Consider the following 22,239-nt stretch of genomic DNA (forward strand, 5'->3'; position numbering starts at 1 on the left):
GGAGAAGGTACAGAGATGGAGACAGATGAGATGGTTTGGGGAGAAGAGCAGCTGCAGAGAGCTTAAGGGGCATAAGGGTCTGTCTCAAGGAGGCAAATGCCCTTTGGGGTGCTATTAAGAAGCAATGAAGGCAAGACAAGGACGGTGATCGTGTCGCTTTACTCGGCACAGGTTTCGGGGACATTAGAGAGAATCCAGGCATGTGTGATAACGATGGCGAAAGGACTGGACTGGACGGCGAGCCATGTGAGGACGTGTTGAAGAAACTGGGTGCATTGAGTCTGGATGGAAAGAGATGGCGGTAGGGGAATGACGTTGTAGCTAATTTTTAAATACGTGAATACCTACCATAAAGAAGATGGCAACAACCTGTTCTCTCTTGCTGCAGGGGGCAGGACATTTGGTTGCAGGTTTTCAATGGCAGAAAAGCAGATTTAGATTCAATCTCAGGAAACTTTCCTAAGTGTAAGAGCAGAAGGGCACTGGAACGAGCTGTGGCATGTCCTTTGGACAAGGCTGGGCCTGGCCTAGTTTGAAGACAAGGGATCCTGTGCAGGCGGTTAAACGAGACACCCCTTGATATCCTCTATCAATATCACAAAATTCTTCGCGCATAACATTCCCACCAAAACCACGGGTTGCAGAATTTGCTTCCAGGCAGGAGCTTCCAGCAAGAGCAAACCGTGACGTCCACAAAGGCAGGTGGCCCCAGGTCCCTCCTAGCACAGCCGTGCGCTTTGTGGCATCCGGGCAGCTCCTAGGATCTCTCCACTGCACTGCCCTCACCTACCAGCTCCTCGGCCTCTTCTGCTTCATCCTTCCTGCAACAACGATACGGCGTTCAGCTCTTCTCCTGCCTGTCTCTTCACAGACCTCTTCTGCTCATGTGAAGCTGGCAAAAGTCTCTCTCTTTAGTATTAACTTCATCTGCTGAGAAGAGAGGTGCCGCATCTTCTCAGTGGCTCTTTCTTGGACCTCTCTCTTTGGCACTGGTTGGGTTTGGATGTGGGGGTCGTGTTCGTTTAGGGGGAGTTTGAAAGGACTGGAAAGAAGATGATGTTGCAGCAATATTTCAAGGGGGCAACTATAAATCTGCAGAAAATCCTGGAAAGTCTGATCAAGGATGCAGTCAATCAAGAATTGAAATGGGGCCATGTGTCAAACATCACGATTGAATTAACAGTGTCAAATTGCCTCGATAAGATTACAATTTTCATGGATACAGGTCACTAAGCTGACAGGCTATTTTAGACTTCTTTAAGACCTCTGACTCACACCATGCGATGTTCACAATGCAACACCTACAAGGTAAATCAAAAAGAGGTAGGGGACAGAGCTTAAAAAACATTTGTAAATGGGCACTCGTCGCTTGTACTCAGTATGGGATATTTTGGGGATCTGTTTCTGGCCCCGTCTCACTCAATAGCTTAATCAATGATCTGGAAGGAAATATAAAATAATTGCAGGCAAAATTGGCAGATGAGCCAAGAACTGGTGAAGTGAAAAATAACAATGAAGACAGGACAGTCGCACAGAGTGATCTGTATTGCGTGGTAAGCTGGGCTCGTTTGAACAATGGAGACTTCAATGCAGCCAAATGCAAGATCATACATTTAGGAGCAAAAAATGTAGGTCATGCTTATAGAGCGGGGGATTGCGTCCCAGGACCAGTTACGGGGAAATGAGCAGAACGTGAGCTTCCAGGGAGATCCTTTGGCTACGGTGGCTAAGTTCCTGGATGAATAGAGGGGACTATTGAGTAGAGGAAGGGTGGTGGGATTACCTCTCCGTCAGCAAGACCGTTGCTGAATACTGCGACCTGTTTGTTGTGACGTTCAAGCTGCAAAAAACGACACTGAAAAAATGGAAAAGAGAAAAACAGAAAACCTTCAGGAAAGCGTGGCAAGAGCGCTTTGCCGTCTGAAAAATCAGTCTTATGCTGAGAGAGGCTAAAGGAACTCAGCTTATTTCACCTTCTCCGTGGGAAGTTAGGACATGAGCTGATCACAATCTACAGGCAGGCAGACTGAACAAAATTCAACAGCGAGAAATGGAGGCTGGATTAATCAGACTAGAAACATGATGAACGCATTTAACAATGAGGATAATTAACCATTGGAAAGGATTATCAAAGGATAAAGTCCCTCTCTCTCAAACACCTGCTTTAGCCCCCCGAGAAGTTCTGGGCTGGATGCAGGAGTCACCGTGCTATAGAGGAGGTTGGACTTTTCTCCATGCTACGCAGGACTGGATGGAGAAAATCTCGGAGTCCTCCACTTGATACGCTCCCACCTATGGACTGACAGCACTATTCTCCAGCTTCACATCCCCCCGGGGTGTCACACCTGCTGGGTAGCTTTGTGAGTCCATGTTATAGGTAATAAAAAGGTAGCACCTGATGTCACTACAACTATGCTGTAACTTCTCCAGCAACCTAAAAGGTATCCTAGTTTTCCCATGTGTTTGTTGGCTTATCCATTTATTATTTTTCATCCTTTGCTTCCACGTATAAGTCCTGTGTCTCTTCTGCTGCTTTCCCGTTCCTTCTCACCTCCTCTCCAGACATCTGCCGGATCTTCCCAGAGGGCAAATGCACCTCTGTGTGAGAAACACGGCTCTCCTGTCCACGTTCAGAGGTTCTTCTAATCTCACCGTACGCGTCTGCTCAGCATGCTGTGTCCTCATCTGAGGGAAGGCACAGAGCAGAGCTGTTCTCCTCCCACATCCTTCTGCTTTCCTGAGAACAGGAATTTCCCCCTGCAAAGCCTGCCTGGATGCCTCCTTTCCTGTTCTGGAGCGTACCCCTACCGTATCCCCTGACCCTGTAATGTCAACGCTTCCCACCGGTGCCATTCGGAGAATGCTAGCTCCCATGAGCCGTTCAGCCAAGATCACTGCAAGTGTCCACCCCGACGGGTGCAGTCTGGCCTAGTTCCCCGACAATCGGGTGTAGAGGTGTGCCCACAATGAACTGGCACAAAAGCCACATACGAGTACCGTCTCTAGAAGCAATCCCTGCCAGACCCCGCTTTGGACTGCCAAGTTTTTGGAGGTCACAGTAACGGGCTGGTGCTTTCCTGAGTAGGGCCAAAGCAAGGAGGCCTGGCCTCCGCTGCAGAGACAACAGGTAGGAGCCACATCTCCTGGGCAGGAAGGCATCGTCCTGCTCCTCTGGGAGGAAGTGAATGGCCCATTGCAAACTTTGCCCACCTCTCAGTGCTTGGCCTGTCTGGCTGTAGAAGAAGAGGCTTCAGCTGGGCTCAATCTTAGGTTTGCTAGAAAGCTGAGTGATTCAAGCAGGGGAGGCTGGAGTCCTTAATTCCCATGAATCGTCCTCTCCCCTCCCCCTTTTCTACTCTCTCCCACCCCAGCACCCTCCTTTCTCCCATGCCCCTCTTCCCAGCTCACTCTTGTATCGCTGCATCTACAGCTTCTGTTACCAGCTGCTAATGAGGTACATCAAGGCTGCCAGGCTGTGCTGAGTGTAAGCAAAAGAATTCAGAACCTCTAATTATGGAGGAATTAGTGAGCAGGCAGTAACTGTTTAGTGCTAATGAATAGATACATTAAGAGAGGCATCACACAGGCTGAGAAGTGTGAGCCCTGATAATAAAGGAGTGTCAAACATGGAAAAGGAGGATGAGTGGTTCAGAAGGGAGGGGACTAAGAAGGAACCAATTCGCAACTTCAGGTATCTCAGCCACTCTGCTGCAGAAGTGGGAATATTCACAGTTGGTTCATTAACATCACGACCACATTGCTTAATTGCAGAGTGTGAAATCAGAGCATTAGGCAGCTTATAAACACTGGAGCAGCAACTCCCAAGGAAACGGAGAGACATCTCTTGACTTGCTCTTGGCCAACAATAGTAGTATACACACAACACTTGCGCAGGCTGTACTCAGCCACTCCAGCCAGTCGCACATAATCACACAACCTCCACTCACGTCTGTCTCTCACTTGCACACACATCTGTGTTGCTCACATTACACACACACATTCATACACCTACACTGACATGCAGCAGGCCCAGCGCCTCCACATTCATACAGGCTCATCGACAGATTCACAGCTGCCTGTTGGCCAGTTCAGTAAGGAGCTGGTTCAGCCCACAAACTCATCCAAACACCCTTTTCCATCCTGGCTGCTTGCAGGTCTTTCTCCCAGCAAAGCGAAGCAGTCAGAGCTGCCCCCGGAGATGCTCTCTTAATTAGCAAGTCTCACTGGCATGGTGCCACCACTCTCTCAGGGCTGCAAAATGCACCCTGCCAGACCTCAGAGATCCCACTGGCAGCCTACAAATCCTCCGGGGCATTAACCCAGAGCCTGAAGATGGTACAAGTGGCCTTTACACCTCCCCATCCCCAAGCAGACCTTCTTCTGTGGAGTGAGAAGAGCTGTAACCACATGCCTTCAATGAGGAGGTCACTGCTTTCAGAAAGCTGCCACGCAGCAGCTCCTTGCTGCAGGGCAGGCTGCTGCTTGCTTTCCCTTAGCACAGACTAGGAGCCCTGGGGCAGGGAAGGGAAAGCCTTCCTGGAACAGCTGTGCAGAGAGTTCCTGCCTGTCACCTGTCTCTACTCTCTGCACCCATCCGTCTGTGACAACCGCCCTCTGCCTCTGGTCATCCAGTTCTGGAAACCGAGGCACTAGTTACAGCAAAACTGCATTCCAGAATTGCAGCACGCAGGAATATATTTGCACTCACTTGAACGTACCAAAGGCCATCTGGCCGTGTCTTCACTGCTGTTTCCTGATACCCAGACTGAAGGTAGTGCAGGTATGCTTAACTATGCTGCCGTGACACAGCAGTGTAAAAGTACCCACAAAAATAATTCTGTTGGGGTTCTGCAGGTAAGACATGCCAGAAAATTCATGCTGAGATAGCAGCCTCAAAGCTCTTTTCAGGTGGGCCTCTGGATCGCTCTGTCTCTGCTCACATAGATTTGCTGGAAAACAAGACTTATGTTTTGGGATAAGGCCTAGGAACATCCAGGTTACTGAATGCCCATTAGGTGGACAGGATTTTTGGTCACTACGGTGCCTAAAAGGTGAGTCACTCCTACCCCCATCCTCTCCCAGGCCTCAGTCTGGCTAGCAGAGGACACAGCAATTCCTTACCAGCTTGGTTGGTGGTGATGTTCACTGAGGCAAACTGTGGGGAGAAGGGGCTCTGGTCGGTGACCCCATTCACTGCTTGGATCTCAAAGGTGTACTGGGTGTGGGCCAGCAGGTCACTGATGTAAATGCGGGGCTCTGTGAGGCCCAGCTGGCGCGGGGTGAACTGGACGTTGTCTCCGCAGCGGGTGCAGGCTCCACGCCCCGAGCCACAGCTCTTGCAGATGATGTTGTAGACCAGGTCTTCACGGCCCCCCGAGTCCCGAGGCGGAGTCCATTCCAGCATCAGCGATGTCTCGTTTACGCTGGAGATCACAGCCTGGGGGGCAGACGGGATGGCTGTGTTGGGCAAGAGAGAGAGAGAGGTGGTGTGAGTCCATGCCCTGCTCCATCCCACATGCATCTCTATGCAGCTTCCTATTCCTCTGCCTCACAGTCCAGGTGAGGCTGCCCTGCGGTGTCCTGCTCTTCCACAGGGACGTGGGGAGATGAAACCAGCTACGTCTAAGACAAACAGTTCCAGACCCTTCGTTTCCAACCGGGTGTGAACAGAGGCCCTGTTTGGCTGGGTGCTGCTCACACGTATAGCAGGGCCTTGCCCTACAGAGTTTACAGTCTCAACAGAGTGAAAAGGCCACGTTAACTGCTCAGCTGGGAATAGAGCACAGGTCTCCATTACACCAAGCCCTCAAACCCAGGCCGATTCCTTTTGGGGTTCTTTCTACAAGCCTTTTGAAGAGCTGTGGTTGTTCCCGTTTGTGCCGTGCACCAGTTCTAATTCTCTGGGTGCCAACGGCTCAGATTTACTCCCCAAAGGAAAGTTATTTCGGTGCCAAAATCAGAGTGCAAAAGCCTAAGGTCCTGCGTGCAAAGCGTGATTCAGACACTTTTGCTGGTAGACCTCCTGCTCAGCTTGGATACCAAGTAAGGCTGGGAGGAAGAGTTGGATGCTGCGGATAGTTGCTCAGTCCTCCAGTGGCCTTTAGACGGCAGCTGGCAGGTATCAGAAGGGATTCACTTGGGAACATGGGCAGCTCTGAGCTGCAATGGTTCATTAGACACCACCTGGTAGTTTATATTACTTATATCCCTCTTTTCTATGTCGGTACCATCCCATGCCACCCCTAGCCTGGAGATCACTTACTGGTGCAAGGCATGTCGAGAGGGTCAGAGTCTGCGCGGTAATACCCGTTTCGGCACACACAATTAGTGGCTCCTTCTGAAGTCGTCCGGCTGTTAATTGGGCAGTGGACACATCCTTCATCCCCTTGGCTTGCCTTGAACGTCCCTGATGGGCAGCCTGCAAAGAAGCAAGAACAGCATTCAGTGAGAGGAAAGTCCCCCCGCTCCTCTGAGGCCCAGGGTTGAAAGGTGCTGTGTAGCCAGTGTCGAGGGGGAAGGGGTTTCCTGAGTCCCAGCAGATATCCCAGGAAACAAAAACAGGAGCTTTGCAACGGCCAAACCCCAAATCTGACAATTTGAGATGCACTGGAGGAGGAACTGGTTTGCAACCGACTTGGAGTCTGGCCCTGCTCTTCCCTCTGACCGTGGGCACGCGTAGACAGATCCAGAGGATTTCACTATTCTGGGGCTCTATGGGGACTTTTCTTTCATGACTACACTACTTGCTTTTGCCCAGCATCCTACTGTCAATGCCTGGAAACAGCAGCCACGTCCCATGGCAGCAGATAAAAGTCTGGCCCAGCCAAGACTTGAACTTGAACATCCTTTAGCCACAACACGCCTTCCACAGCACGGAGAGGGGCTGTATAAGCAGTGGCAGCTGTGCAGCCTCTTCCAGCTCTCCTGACACTGGTGGCAAAGCCCATGACAAACACACAACCTGCTACATGTGTGTGATGGGCTGCCACTCACAGTTCGATCACACTGCAAATGATGGCAAATTGCAGATGCAGTGGAAATGGCCACAGACTCCACGGCAAAGTGTCTCACCCAGCAAAACACACCAACAGAGCTGGCAGGACCCCAAAAGCCAAAGCTGGCCCCCAAAGCTGGGCTGTAGAAGTCCTTTTGCCTTGCTCTGGACACTTATTCCTGACTTTTTCTGTTAATTTATGACACAGTCCATGTAGTCTAAAGGACGGCGGGTACTTTTTATAAGGAAATATAGTACACGTACATCCAAATTTGCTTTACCAGAAAGGCTTGTTGAAACCAGTAGGTTTATATGGAATATCTCCCACTACCAGGAAACCAGCCTGTACCACCAGGATCAAAGAAATAGCTTGAGAAGGTCACAGATTAGGCATGAACCAAAGCTGTAGTGCCCAAAAATTTAGTCTAACCTCTCTCCTGCAAAAATCACTGCCTCTCCCATATTTCCTGGACCATCACGGCTGCAACATCACTTATTCTGAACAAAGCACTGAATTTATTTTCAGTGTTGTTTTTATCTTTATTTTTATTTACCAAAAGTTTTTCTTAATTACCATTAGGAAAAGCCGGTCTTGGAACACTGCTTATAAAGACAGAAAGAAGCATTTTGAAAATGTCAAAACAACTGACTTTTTAGATGTTTTTTTCTTCTTTGCTTCTCTTTTTTGGCTGGAAGTAATCGCCGTGCTCAGCAAGATTTCGCAAACAGTTTTGGTCTGATCTCATCACTGGAATAAATTAAAAGCTTTTCCCTGCTCTAGTAATGAGAGCTTGAGATACTAATAGACCCATGAACAGCAGTCAGGAGAAAAGACGACTTTAATTGCCAGACTGAGACAACTTCTCTAAATATCAAGACTTTTGTGGGTAAAAGAGTCTGGATCTGTTGGGTGCTGAGCCTGCTTCCCCAACCCTAGCACGGATTTTATTTTCAGGTCTTGGGGCTGGGCACTGAATCCCAGCAGGTTAATTTAGTCGCATGAGACACCTGTGGATGCTCCTCTGCTTTGTCCCTAGCATTGTAAGGGACCTCCCACCCCAATTTTGGGGGCAGGGTGAAAGGGCCTCCATCTCAAGAGGCATTTGATCAAAGGAGCCCATGTCTCACCCCAAACTGCTACGGTCCCTGCATTTCAGACTGGTTTAACCATGCATGTCGATCTAAAACAGAGGTTGAAAAAATACCTTGCTGTGACTTGAAATATGGTGCTGTTTTTGCTCCTCAATAACACTGCGAACTACTCAGCTGTCACCTCTCTCAACAGATTAACACTCCCTGTGACATATCTGTAATGAAAATGTGCTGCGAGTTGGGTCAGAAATGAAGCCGAGTGCTTAGGGAGCCAGGGAAGGAGAGGGGGTTTGGAGACCCAGGAACCTAAGCTGAAGGAGCATGAACTTCTCAATCAAGACACTCAGACTAGTGGAGGGAAGGGGCTTTGTAAAAGAAACTGTGGATTTTTGGTCATTTGAAAACTGAACTTTTTTTTGGCTGCCCCTGCTCAGGCGCAGCCTTTTGGGGTCTTGATTTTCTGACAACAAAAGAATTTGAGGAAGCAGATGCCTTTCCGAAACCTGGTGCGTGCAGCAGTGAGCCCGCTGCTTCTTACCAAGAGGGAAAAGGGCAGCACAGTTGTGCAGCAAAGAGAAGCAGCTAGAGATGAAAGAATGGGAGAAACACACAACCCTCGCAGCCCAGGAAAATGCACACGGTGTCTTCAAAATTCATAACTTTACTAGACTCTAAAAACCACAGACTACACACAGACAACGGCCTTGCAGCTCATGACTGCATCTCGCCTTTTAAATGGGCTTATCATTTCAGTTTGTCTATTCCAGTGACACTCAACTGGGGACTGTGCCAACCTGGGCTGCCCCGAGATGCTTTCCAGGGCGCCATGGGGTGCCACACGTTAGCACTGTTTGTTGTGAAACCCCGACTCGCAGGATAAACCTAGAGATTTCCGCTGGAAATCCAGGCTGCTAGGGATGCTCTGGGGTTTTGCCAAGCTCTCTGCAACAGAAGGACTGCTCTAGTATTTTTCCAGAGTCAAAGAATGAGCGAGAGCTGAGAGCTGGCATTTTCTGAGGGATGCCCTGAGGATTATGTGAGTTGCCTTGGAGTCTAAAAGGGTTGAGAAGCACTGACTGCTCTGCTTCTGATAACTTACCCAGCCCCAGTGATGGGAAAGGCCACTAGCCATGGGCGGACCTTTAGGCTTGCTCCAGTTTCCCCAGGACTGCAAAAGAAACAGGGCAGGCGTTATTAGAGTCCACGGGGTGTCTCAGCTCCCTGTCTCCTGCTTGCAAGCTAAGGGCACCCAACAGTTTTGCAAAGCATGAGGCACTAGCCGGGGGCCCTGTCAGGCTCTGCAAAGGCTGCCTACCTCTCAGCTCCCCGCCTGCAGCTGCTTTGACTTCCAGGCGGCAGCGGGTGAGCTCCAGACCGCTCCAGCTGTTCTGCCGGCCACTGCCTCGGAGGCCGCACGCTTGCACGTGGGGTGCATGGGACAGAAGCACGGGGCAGCGCGCAGGAGCTGGGCACGGAGAGCACTTGGACCAGCGGGCTAGCGAGCTGCTCCTCTGGGATACTGGGGGGCTTTCTCTTCCTCTTGTGGCTAGGAGAGAGTCCAGCTGTCAGGGGAGGGAGTTTACTGCTCCCTGTTGAACAGGGGCTCTGGGGGGGCATCCCTGATTTCAGCACCAGCATCAAAGGTGCTGGGAAGAAATGATGCACCTGCAGCTTTTCCCTCTCGCCTCTGCAGTGGCTTGGCCTCAGTTCAGGCTTGCAGAAAGCCCAGGCACGCTGAGCTAATTCCCTGGACAGCAATCACAAAAGCCACGTTTGGTGCACGGAGGCCACAAAGGGTCGTCTCCTTCCAGGGCTGTTCCCTATAGTCTGTCATCCTCCGAGTAGGGCTGTTCCCCGCAGCCTGGGGCCCCGCAGGTGGAATTGTTTGCTGCCGTCTGGGCTGCGGGTTTCGGGCAGGACAAGCCCCTGCTGTGTCACCTCTGTGCTGGACAGAGATCTCCTGGGGCTGGAGAGCCACAGCGTTGCACCACCTTTCCACGAGAGCCTGCGGTGTTTGCGATGCCACCTGGGAGAAGGGTCCACTTGCAGATTCAAACCAGGCTGAGCTGTGCAGAGACTAGGCTGAGCAGTGACAGCATCTCCAAACAGGCCTCCCCATCCTTGCAGACAGGTCGAGCAACCCCTCCCGCCTCCCTCCAGATCCTCCCTGCGGACAACTCACATCACACAGCTCTCCCAGGCAATTACAGCTTTCAAAGTGGCAGTGCTTCACCCACAGAAGGGGTCTAACGAAGGACACTCTGTCCTGTCTGCTTGGCTTTGCTTCATCCTACGCAGCCCAGGACAGGTTTTTTTTAATGCATGACAGAAAACAGCAGCATTGGCTTTGTCAGAGCTGCCAACCTGGCCTCCCTGCCACCCTCCTCGCCTCCCAGGCCTCCTCGCTGTGTGTGCAGGGAGGGGAGGGACAGAGGGTTGTCAGTGCTGGGTGTGTTTGGAGACTGGCAGTGGCTCCTCCTGCAATGTCGTGGTCCCCCCCAGCTACTCTGCGCAAAGCAAAGCCCGGGAGCTGCGCCGAGCCTGTGGTACGTCCTTGCCCGTGTGGATTCCTAATGTTACAGGCCTCCCGATGCCTGCATTTCCTAGCAGCCAAGCAAACTTTCCAAGCAGGCTTCAAACATCCATCGCTGGCAAAAGCAGCTGCGAGATGGGGAAGAGCATCCTCTGAACATCCACCTCTAGGAGCTGCCAGGGTGGCTCTGACCTGCCCTCCAGCCAGCCCCAGCAGCAATTGTGCCTGGACCCGGTGCCTCAAAGAAGGGCACGCGGCTCACCCTCAAGACTGGAGGATAGCAAAGCAGCAGGGTGCCTCTCTTCTGCACTTGTCTTTGTTGGCTGGGGTTTTCCGTCGTCGCTTGGACACTTCCATTATCCATGCAACAGTCCTGCCGCCTCCTCCTCCTTTCAAAATCCCATCATTGCCATGCTCAGCTACAGTGTGAACTGCCATAATAAAAGATCCTGCTGGCTCCTGGCACCTCATATTAAATTTGCCCCTTTCATATACAACATTTTGAACTTAAAAAAACCCAACACCTTCCACAGGGCAAAAAAATCCCCACCTTGGGTGGGGGGAGGGGGAGAAATCACATTCTTGAATTTTTTTAAGTATTTCAGACTTATCCATGACACCCTTGCCAAGCAGGTTGTTCAGGCAGTAAGTGATTTTTCTCCAAGTGTTTTCCAGAAACATTTAGGACTTCTATTTTTTTCCTTTTGTTGGGTCTTCTACAAATGCTTCCCCAAGCTCCTTCTACTCCCCGGCCATTAAGAGAACAGCTCCCGACCTTTTAACATACTGAAAAAAACCAAGTCAGCAAGTGGTGACATCAAAGTTGGGCTGATGGAAAACCCCTAATCCTATAAACACTTCTTGTTTTAATTGGTGTTAAAACAAAGATAATCTTATCTCAGCCCTTATACAAGAAGGGGTAGGATGGACTCTCTAAAAGCCTTTCTAAAAGCACTCGTAAACCTGACAAACATTCTCTATCCAGAGCCCCGAGGAGAAGGGCTTTAATCCTAAAGGAAACATAAAACTCAAAAGAAAGCTTTATATCCCCAAGAACTTGTGCCTTGGCAGGACAGGCTGACAGACAGAGTAAGGGAGAGAAAGGCACAGGAGGGTGAGAGTGATGGAGCGAGGCGGTGGGAATGTGAAGCGCAGAGGCCTGGGCTGCCTCACTTTTAACACCCACAGTGTTCACAGCAGACTCCCTCCCATCACAGACCCCCAGAAGATGATGGTCCACAACAGCTCTGCTGGCTAATTTCTGTGCCCAGGGGCGTCGGTGACGCCATCGAAGCAGGTGTCCTTGCGCGGGATGTACACGCAGGATACGCAGGCCAGACTGGGAACGCAGACCAGACCGGAGTCTGGTCCTTGGAGGGCTGGAAAAAAGAATCAAAAGTTGTGGAAGAAGTGATGATATCTTTTATTAGACCAACTAGATGTTTGCAAGCAAATTACTGTATTTATGTGCAACATTTTGGGCACGCTGACCCTTCCTCAGGCACAGGAGAGAGCAGGGATTGTAAAAATTCTCCGAGGTAGAAATGAAAATTCGTATTTCATGTTTTGGAGGGTTGGGTATTTCCCCTCTCAGAGAAGCAGTGAGCACTGTCAGGGGCCCCCAATGACCTCTCCTCTCCATCGCTGGACCTGTGGGCCTTCCTGCTGCACTGTGCTTTATGGCTGAAGCAAGGAGATGGGAGAAAGAAGCAGTTCAGTGCTCGAGTAGCAGGAACCTGTGGTTTACAATTAACGGGGTTTCTATCAGGTGTCGGCTCCAGAGTCAGCTGTTTCTTATCTTGGGTGCGGTTTATCTGCATGGTAAGCCATGCTGAGCCTTTTAAAATAGGGTGGGATATAAATCTATATAATAGTAGTAAAGGTAAAACAAAGCACAAGGTCCTGGCTTTGGTTGGGTCATCCCCCGACAGACTTGCCTTGGCATTCTGGCATCAGCAGAGACCAGAAGACAGCGTTATTCATTCTACAATTGCTGCCCTCTTCATTTCCGTGACATGGTAAACTTTTCCAGTGCCCAATCCAAGGGTCTTGTAGACGGGGGAGAAATGAGTGCTGATAACAGCCACGGTGTATTCTTTGCACTAAAACCACTACTTAGCAGTGCATCCAGATAGGCTGAAAAGCATGCCAGCTGGTTACCAGACAATGACCCTTCAGACATAAATGACTCGCTTTGTCTGCATTAGGTGCTATGTGATGTTTGGAAACGAGCCAGTTCGAGCGGGATAGATACCACGCTGCAGAGCACCGTTCGCTTCCCCAGTGCAGACGCGTTAGGAACGAAAGACGCCTGCCACAGGAAGAACAAATGCCAGCCAGCATGAAGTAAGACATGCACAGACCTTGGCTAGCTAAGGGACTAACGACAGCAAAGGCATATCGCTATGTAAGCTCCACAGTGACAGAAACAATGCAAATTCCTCCGTACTGAGTCTTCATACTGGAAAACTTGGCTGCCTACAACATAGACCCCCTCAACAAAGTCCTATTGTGACGGATGGTGGGTTTTACTGTAATATTCCAGGTTTAAATGTGCTCATGTTGTCAGAGTGTTGCCTGCCTCAGTTTCCCTGATTTCATAGATCTGTACAGAGAAGTAAGGCTGGGAGTGAACTAAGGGTGTGAGGAAGGGGAAAGGCTTGAGAAGAGTTTCTGCCTGACAAGCAACAAGAGAGAATTGGATAGCTGTGCTGATGCCTCAACAAAGTGGGATTGGAGGTGACACTCCAGAGGTCAAGCAGGTCTGGGTAAGGTGCTGTAAAGCCCTGCCTACATCGCCAAGGACTCGACCGCTCAATCCAGGGATGTGGGGAAACCACGGGTGGTTGGAGTCCGTGGTGAAGCCTTGTAGCCGCGTTGCGCGTGCAGGGAGGCAGCGCTGAGGTGCGGCCAGGGCTATAGGTTACCAGAAACAAGAGAAGTGAACTCTCCACTCTGCATCTGGTTTGGCAAATTATGGGCTTATATTGCAGCCTACCGATACTCCTGACGCACAAAAGAAAGGCTCCAGCTGAAGTGCAGGGCACATGACACAGTACTCACACTGCACGTGCATGGGGACAGTGCCTGGGAGGGGGTCTCCCCCTTCCCAAGTTCTTCTCCAGTGCACCCCCTGACGACTGCCTCTGTCCTACACACACAACCCGGAGGGGAGTGTAAATGTGCCTTTGGAAAAGAGGTTATGCAAACATGCTGCTGCGGCACTGCCGGCCCAAATGTGAAAAGCTTCATTTAGAGGAGGGGTGCAGAGGTCATATAGCTGTTTGTCTAAAAAGCCCAGGAAACAAACTTGCTTTATTTCCTCCCGTAAATGCACTGACTTCACCAGCTCCATCACACTTGACCGTGACAGTTAACTCCTCCAAATTCAGGAGTCTGGCACAGCTGCCACTCAGGATCACGGACAGGATCGTGGGCCAGTCCATGTCTTGATTTCTGTTTTGAAAGCCTACCCCACTTCTGCCTTCCTTCATCTCATCTCTGACAAACTTCTTACCTTAAGAAGTGCCTCCAAGCCAGAGTCTCTCCGCAGAGGCAGCTGGCGACCACCAACAAAAGATGTACGAAGAGTCATAAAGACCCATCCACATCATCTCCCTGCGAAAAGCAGCTGGCAAAGAGTCAGGAAACAGCTGCATTGGGAGGGCAATGCCACACAAGCCTCCAGTAGCTGCACAAAGCGGAGGGACACAGGCAGGTTCTTCACTATTATCAATCTCCCCGCCCCCAGCCATCTCCAGGGGATGGACACAAGTGCTCACAGGTTCAACAGGGCTAAAATTCAGCATCCCCTTTGCCAGTGCAATGCACACTTGCAGGCTTTCACGTCATTTCAGACATGTCAGTGTCCTTGGACCACCAGCCCCCAGTTTATGCCAGCAGTGTCTGGTGCTGGCATGGGTGCCTGGCTTGAAACTCAGAGGCCGAGGAAGACACAAACCTACAAGCAAAAAAACCCTGCAGTTATAAAACAAAGCCCACCTGATTTTTCTTTATTGGGAAAATAAAACAAGCTGTTCTGCTTCCTCAGCTGAATTAGTTCGAATGGCAAAAATACTCTCTCTGCGCCTGCTAAGCTAAACTGAAACCCAAGAGTATTCCAGTCCCTTCTAGCTTACATGGGCTCCTCTACTCCGGTCATCACAAAAATCACAACACAATGCAGACAACTGGAAACACTGGCACTCGGAAAAATGTAAATACTTGTATTTTCTGTACTGTAAAGGGTGAAAAGGATGTAGATGCTAAATGCAGCCAATGCCTTGTCAGTCATCTCCAGACTCACCGATGACTTTCCTATTTATTGGAAGACTGTCCTCCCTGTATGGAGAGGCTGCCAACAGTGTCTTTTCCCTGCTGTACAGCTTCACCTGTGTCTGCCTCTTAGCCTCGAGGAAGGCTACTTGATGCCCAAAACCTTATCTAAGAGCTCTCCCAATAATCCAGTTGGTCCAATAAATGGCATCACAAAAAATCCTTGCCCATCTATATTTATGCATGTGATAATTGCTTCCTAAGTGCAGGACTCTCCATTTGTCCACACTGCATTTTCTTCAATTAATTTTGGACCATTTTCCCAGTTTATCAAGGTAATTTTGAATCCTGATCTTCTCCAAGGGCTCTGCAACTCCACCCAGCTAGGTGCCATCTGCAAGTTGTCCTCTGTCTAAACATCCTGCAAATCACACTAAACATGCCCTCCATCCCATCCTGCAAATCATAGTGAAGATATTAAATAGTACCAGGACAGACGCCTGGGTCATCCCACTCTACATCTCCTCCTCCTCATTAGACCCGTTTGGTCTTTATTTCAGGCTAAAATTCAGTTCTATTTCTATGAACAACGGTATATGATATGACTGTATTTTTGGGGGTCTCGGTTGTAGCCGTGTTAGTCTAAGGACATGGGCAGGCAAGGTTCTTTGGGCAGGTGTGATATGTTTCAGTGGACCAACTAAATAGTTGGAAAACTTGTTCTTTGCGAGTTTTCAGGCACAAAACCCCTTCCTCAGGCAGAGGGAGAGTCTGCTGGTGTTTGAGTGCTCCCCTGTGTGGAAGAGAAGCCAATATTTACACTGTGATTGGAAACAGGCAGAAAAGTGTCAGGAATATCCAGGTCAGACTGCACTTTCAGAGGAGCCATAGCTGGCATTACAAAAGATAAACTCTGGAGTGAGCGCCTGCTCACAAAAGCTTATGCATCTGTGACTCAGTTAGTCATTAAGGTGCAGGTCTACTCTGCCTTCGGCCTGACTTCAGACCACCTCCCTCTGCACCGTGGATCAACCAGCCACGAAGGTAGCAGACAGATGTGAGCCCATTTACAATCAATTGTGGTTTACATTTCAAAGGGAAAGCCCTCAGAAAGGGGAATTCATTCCCCAGAGACTCCTGAAAGGAATCTCATCAGAGACTGATGTTTTCACCCTCGAACAGAATGAGAGCGTCTATACCTCTCCTGAATAATTGATAGCTACGGAAATTAGATGAGCTGTCTATATGTCTGGAAGGATGTAAATATGTCTATAGGCATTACGGATAATTGTAAAGCAGGAATATCACCTGACAGAGTCATCTGCATAACGGCTGCCTGCTCCCTGAGCGTGCAACAGAAAAATGGAGATGAGGCTGTAGTACTTAAGATGCACTGGGTGAGGCAAATGCTGTCCACAGATGCCCAAGCCTTTGAATAATCTATATGCCCAGCCGGCAGAAGCTGGGGTAACCGCTACTGCAAGCACAGCAGCTGCTTGCAGGGAATCTGTCGGGAGAGAACGAGGCAGGTCTCTGGGCACAGAGAGATGCTGCATTGTAGTAAGAAATGCAGGGTGCAACTGTACTTTAATTCTTAGTGTTATTTCCTTGTGTTCTGTCATTACAGCTGGCAGTGGCTTGTTTCCATGATTTATCCGGCTCTCTGCTATTCTATTTACCTTACTGCTTGCCTGCGATGGCCTGTGCTTGGTGACTCCAGGCTCGGCTCTTCTGCAGAACAGGGGATCTATCGTTTTTATATAAATCCTAGGGGGATGCCTCACAAGCTGGCAAAACTTCCTCTCGCGGAACTGCAAGGCCTGGACTGAGGGGGTGGAACTAAGGTTTTCTGGGGTAAGAAGTGATCTCGGGGGCAAATCTTCTTGTGTTCAGTGGACAAGCGGCAGAAGAGTGGAGGTTTGGGGCTGAAGGCCATCTCAGTAGAAAACCACCATGATGTGTTGGTCCTTGCCTAGGTCCTTACCTTGTACCAAGTGTGCTCCAAATGCCTGAATCCTCCTAACTGGTCTCTGATCTGCTCAGGTTCACCCTGGCAGTGTTGTTGGTGCCTCCATGGACAAGCAGGAAAGGGACGTGGTCTGAGGGACAGGTGAGTCTTCCTGAATACGGGCTCCTGGCACCCTGAATCCGGAGGACCAATTGGTCCTTGTGTCCACTGCAGAAGCCGGTCTCCAACCACTGCTACTCTCCTCTTCCTCCTTGGTGCAGTGGTCTTGGAGCCCCCAGCCCTGGGGTCCTTCCCCTTCCTCTCCTTTTCTGCCCACTGCCAAGCTGCCCTGGCCACGCTGATGGCTCTATGCGCAGATGTGCCATAACACTTTGAACGAAACACGATGAAAGGTGGAGTTTGGTTGTCTACCAAGTCCTGTCTTCACCTGTGTGGATGGCTCCGCTGTCCTGTTCGCTCTCCGGTCCCTTCCTCCATCCCCTCTTCCGTGCTTGCCTTAGAGCACAGAGCATGGCCATGTCTGCAGTGCCACACCGCTGAGCTTGGGACTGCTACCAAGAGCAAGCACTGCAGTGGAGATGGCTTAGAGATGCCCTGGGTGCATGACCCGTTGCCCACCTCTCACCAGGGGGGCTGGGAGGCATGGCGAATGCCCACCCAAGCCATCTGTGCTACCCACTGGCTGGGCTCTGGCACGTGCAACACAGGTGAACAGGCAGGGCTTGGTTCTTGGAGGCAGCCAGAGGCTCAGTACAGCAAAGGGAGTGCGATGGGAAGTGGCTCAGGACAGCCCCTCCCTCCCCAGACACTGGCAGAAGCCTCCCTCTCCCGGTGCCACGCTGACCTTGTGTGAGGGTGCCATCACATTGGGACAGGAAAGCTCGCAGGGCCACGGTCTATCGTCTAGAGCTGAAAATTAAATTAAAAGCACGACAGGGATAGTTAATTAAAGCAGATTAGCGCACGACTAATTAGGGGCACTGACACTGGAGCCATCAAGCCCTGCAATGTTAATTAGCTCTCCGTTAATGTCAGCTCCCTGTTCGGTACAGAAGGAGGAGCAGCGTCTCTGCTAGGCTCCACTCCCTGCCCGAGTGAGCAGGAGCGCTGCGGCGCTGCCTGCAAGGAGCCTGCCCTACCATCCTGCAGCAAGCCCTGGTCTCTGTCCAGCAAGGCCCTTCCTGGCCCCCCAATTCAGCTCCCCTCCACTGCCCAGGGGGGTCCTTCTGCCACAGACCAGCAGACCCCTGCCCACCTATCCAGAAATCCCCCACTCGTTGCCCAGCAAACCACAGCTTGGCTTCCCCCCATGGTGTGCCCCATGCCACCACCGGTAGCAATTTTGATTCCTACATCCATGAGCCCCATGCACTGCAGGGACATGCTTCTGGGTTTTACACTGCTGTCTCTGAGGCAGGATCTAGGCCTGGGAAGCCAGGTCTATCCCCACAGCCTGGGAAGCTGGCTCTTCCTGGCAGGGGCTGAGGCAGGGTGGCAGGACCAGAGAGACTCTGCATGCAGACAGGGGGGTGCGTGTCAGGCTGGGGAGAGGCTGGTCAACTCTACTGCAAAAAGCTCCTTGCACGTACCGGTGATCCACAGCCCAGCCCACCCACCCCGAGCACAGCCAGGATCCTGATGCATCGCCAAGACGGCTTTGAGTGTGCTGGCCTGCACGGCGTGTCCTTGTGTCGCCACACTTCACTCCAGTGCTTCGATGTACTTCCTATCAAGGAGCCGGTGCATAATACTGCTGTAGGAACTAGAGGGGATGTGGCACTTCCCCCCAACCAACATTTTCCTTTAGGGCCACCCAACAACCCTGCTCGAAACTGTAGCAGGCATCTGTCTGTCTCACAAGGGACAACAGATCTGTGCTGAGTGAAGAATCAGTTCTCCGAACACCTGCGAGGATGGCTGTGGAGCCCAGCTGAATGACCTCTTTACATGCGAAGTTCGTATCTGACAGTCCCAAACCTGCTGTGGGTTCGTCCAGATGTTTCTTCTTCCCTCCGCATGTTGGGCTCTTTTTTCCTCCAAATACTTCCTTCCACGCTTAATGGACTGTTTCCACGTGCTTCAATCCGCAGCTACAAACAGGAATTGTTACACTAACCATGTCTATCACGCAGGGCAGATGGCTGAGGTTACTAGAGCAGGCTCTGGACAAAGCGCTCTGCAGTGTTGGTGCAAGTCGAGATTGCATAACCGCTAAGGGAGGATGCCCTAATGGGAAGTGATCTGACCCTGCTGCTCATCCTTCTCCACAACTTATTTAGGGCTTTCAGAAGGAAACAAAAGCTTGCTTATCCTAGGACTAATTGATTTATAGTAATCAAAATAAAACCCATTAGAAACGGTTCCTTGTTTTAGTTTCAGAAGACTTTTGACCCCGCAAGGCGCGGAGCAGATTCATTAGGAACTCTTGACGGTAATGTGTGTTGTAGAGAAGTCCAGTGTGGCTTGAGTTCCCTCTGGAGATCGCGATTGCATGTCAGCGGCTGTCAGTCCCATGCCACATTTAGAGGAGGGAAGTTCACGAGTGTCAGGGACTTGCACGTTGCAGCCGGGGAGATGGTGGAATCTGCTAGCTTCAGCAACTGCTGCAACTCCTTTGGGGCAAATCCTTTGTGTGATCCATTTTCCTTGGGCAAAAAAGCTTCAATACATCAAAAAATAAAATCGACTTTTCTGTTTTCTATTTCAACTTTTCTCTGAGCCTAAGCTGGGTAAAATGAAGACTTTACCACACCTTCAATTTTCCTATGAAATACGCACTTTCATTTCTACCTAGGGAACTTTTCCAATCATTTCTTCTATGCCTGAAGAAGGGTGCTTGTGTCCAAAGGCTTGCAAGACATTTTTTTTGCAAACATCAAGTTGGTCTAATAAAAAATATTACCTCTACCAAGAGTTCTGATTAAAAAAATACAAAGCGCTGGTGGAGCATCAGAGCTGTAATAAAGCAGCCAGGCACCCAGGGCAGTGGGATGCATGGGGGCAACGGTGACTTCCAGCTGCTGCCATGCTTGTGTGGCTGCAGCACCAGCTGATATTATTCTGCCCTGCTCCCCTGCAATGTCGGTGCCCGGGGCAGATGCTCTGGTTGCTCGTCCTAGCTACGTTACTGTGCAAAACGAAGGCAGCACATGTAGCAGATCATGTATTGTAGGTGATACGTTGACTTGAAATCAGAGGCCTGGGCTCTGTTCCTGACTCTGCCATTAGTTCCCCAAGTGGCTGTGGGCAAGCCTCTGCCTCATCTTGCATCGTGTTTTACAAACAGAGATGATCAAATTTCTCTCCCTTTAAGGTCCAGATGAGGGGTGCAAGGGGTATGAAGAAGGCATTGTAATGAGAGTTGAACCATTGGAACGACTGACCTGGGGTGCTGGTGCTTTCTCTGCCATTCAGACTTTAAATCAAACTGGATACTCTTTCTCACAGACCTGCTCTAGGAGCTCTGGGATGCATACAGGAGTACCTGGGTGAGCCTTTTGGGTCTGAGCTCTGCAGGTCAGACCACAAGGTCAAAAATGGCCCTTCCAATCCTACGCTATCTGCTCTTTCTTGCTAGGACGCCTGTCAAATATTTCAAGTCTTGGGCAGCTGCATACCCCCGTCATGGCAGAGAGGTGCTAGGAGAGACTGGAACCATTTAGTACTAGTCATGTCCAGTAAAAAACCCTGCCGGGCTCCGTGGTGCTGGGTGCTCTACCTATGCATGGGTAGTGTTACATTTCTCTTTGGTTGTCTAAGTGGTACTTTTTAGTTGTCCAAGTGGCATTTTTGCCACATACATGCAGGTAACAATTCTGTTTACCAGCAGCATATACAAGAAAAGTACATGTGTGTATTATGTGCGTAGACTGATATGCACAGTAGACTGCCGACTGGCTGGGCACACACTTATGTCCATGCATGTGCCTATCTGCACTTTCACGCACCTCTGACTGACCAAGATGAGTGACCTGTGAACAGAAAAAAACTTGACATTGAAACCCAAGGGAGCAACAGGCCAACTCCCTTCCAAATAACAGGCTTTGCCATAGAGGGGAGAAGCCCTTTACAAATCATCGTGCAGCAAGGCTGCATCCAGGGGCATAGAAATATGCAGAAAATACCTAACAAGTAATGGTCTCCTTCCTGACTTACCTAGGGGAGCGAAGTTGGTACACCTGGGAGGAAAAGGTGGGGTAACTTATTAAGCAGGGACTCAGTGTGACCCATCTTTGCAACACCCCTGCGACCTAGTCCTGCCACTTAGGCATGAAGAGACGGGGCTGGGAGTGGAGTGGCATGACCCAATCATCCTCTCCTGGGGCCAGAGCTATATGGACACCAAAATATAGGTCCATATAGTGACCTCACCCACTACACAACCTGAGCAGGACATGCTCTCTTTGGAAAAGGCTTGCACAGAAGAGGAAGCAGATCTTTTCTGTTTAAACTTCCTTGCAAAAGCAGTGATGCCTAGCTGGGAAGAAACAGAGCAGAAAGGTGGGAAAAGCTTCACGTCAGGGCTGAGCACTGCAAGAGTTTCCTTCCTGCAGGACAAGGACCTCAGCACTCGCACTGATTGCGAAGCCGAGCACAGCATTGTTTTTAACCGTACAAAATCTGCCCATAGTAGCCACCCCTGCAGCAAAATGACTGCATGATTACACACATGTGGAAATGTGTGCGTCCATGCACTTGTCCGTGTGCACAGGGGTGGCGTTGACTTGGGTGATTACCGAAAGAAAACCGTGAAGACGCGGCATAATCCCTTGCCCCAGGTGCACAGGAGAAGCTGGTTCTGGTCCGGCTGAGAAGACCTTGGAGGCAGCGGGTCAGGGGCTTCTGTCGGTGGCAGGCAGCGCAACCACCGAAAGCAGCAGCCCGCTTGCACTGTGGTATAAATGCAAACCGCCTTCAGTGATTCTTGGGTCTCGAGCCGTAGCTTCCTGAGGAACAACCCCGTTTAAACGATCAGATCACGAGTGACTTGGGGTGGGCCGGGTGGAAAGTCCAGGCGGCAAAAGGGAGCGCAGAGGTGGAGGGGGCCAGGCCCACGCGGAAGGACCCTCCATGCATCCTATGAGCAAGGGCAGAGATGCCTCCCGGTGCATCTGCGCGGCCCCAGCCCATCTCTGCCTCGCTCACCAGAAAAGCCACCTCTCCGGCGTTCGCAGGCAGGTTCAACTAGCCTTTACTTTCAGCAGATTAAAGTAACTAATCTAGTTAATGAAAGCAAATCAGCCTAAATGAGCCTCTTTCATTTCTACCAGGGCAGCGGGTCACCAGGGAGCAAAGCTCTCCATTTAGCTCCCAGCAAGGACTCAAGCCCTGGAATAAGTACCCGTTGCTGTGGCAACTGCGCAGCGCCGGGGCTGC

The 22,239-nt window shown here is 50.6% G+C and overlaps 1 protein-coding gene across 4 annotated transcripts in view; it reads right to left on the reverse strand.

Annotated features, from left to right (window-relative positions):
• EPHB2 (EPH receptor B2) overlaps window positions 1-22,239 on the reverse strand; it is a 74,380-nt gene that overhangs the window by 30,296 nt on the left and 21,845 nt on the right. For all 4 annotated transcript variants that reach the window (XM_019541349.1, XM_019541347.1, XM_019541348.1 and 1 more), the window contains exons 3-4: window positions 6,263-6,418; window positions 5,122-5,457 (exon numbers count right to left, since the gene is read on the reverse strand). In XM_019541349.1, coding sequence (XP_019396894.1) covers window positions 5,122-5,457; window positions 6,263-6,418 — 492 coding nt within the window. The remainder of the gene's footprint in view (window positions 1-5,121; window positions 5,458-6,262; window positions 6,419-22,239) is intronic.

This window comes from Crocodylus porosus, unplaced genomic scaffold (genome assembly GCF_001723895.1).
Source record: "Crocodylus porosus isolate Cpor-Errol unplaced genomic scaffold, CroPor_comp1, whole genome shotgun sequence".
In the NCBI taxonomy this organism is placed as follows: domain Eukaryota; kingdom Metazoa; phylum Chordata; order Crocodylia; family Crocodylidae; genus Crocodylus; species Crocodylus porosus.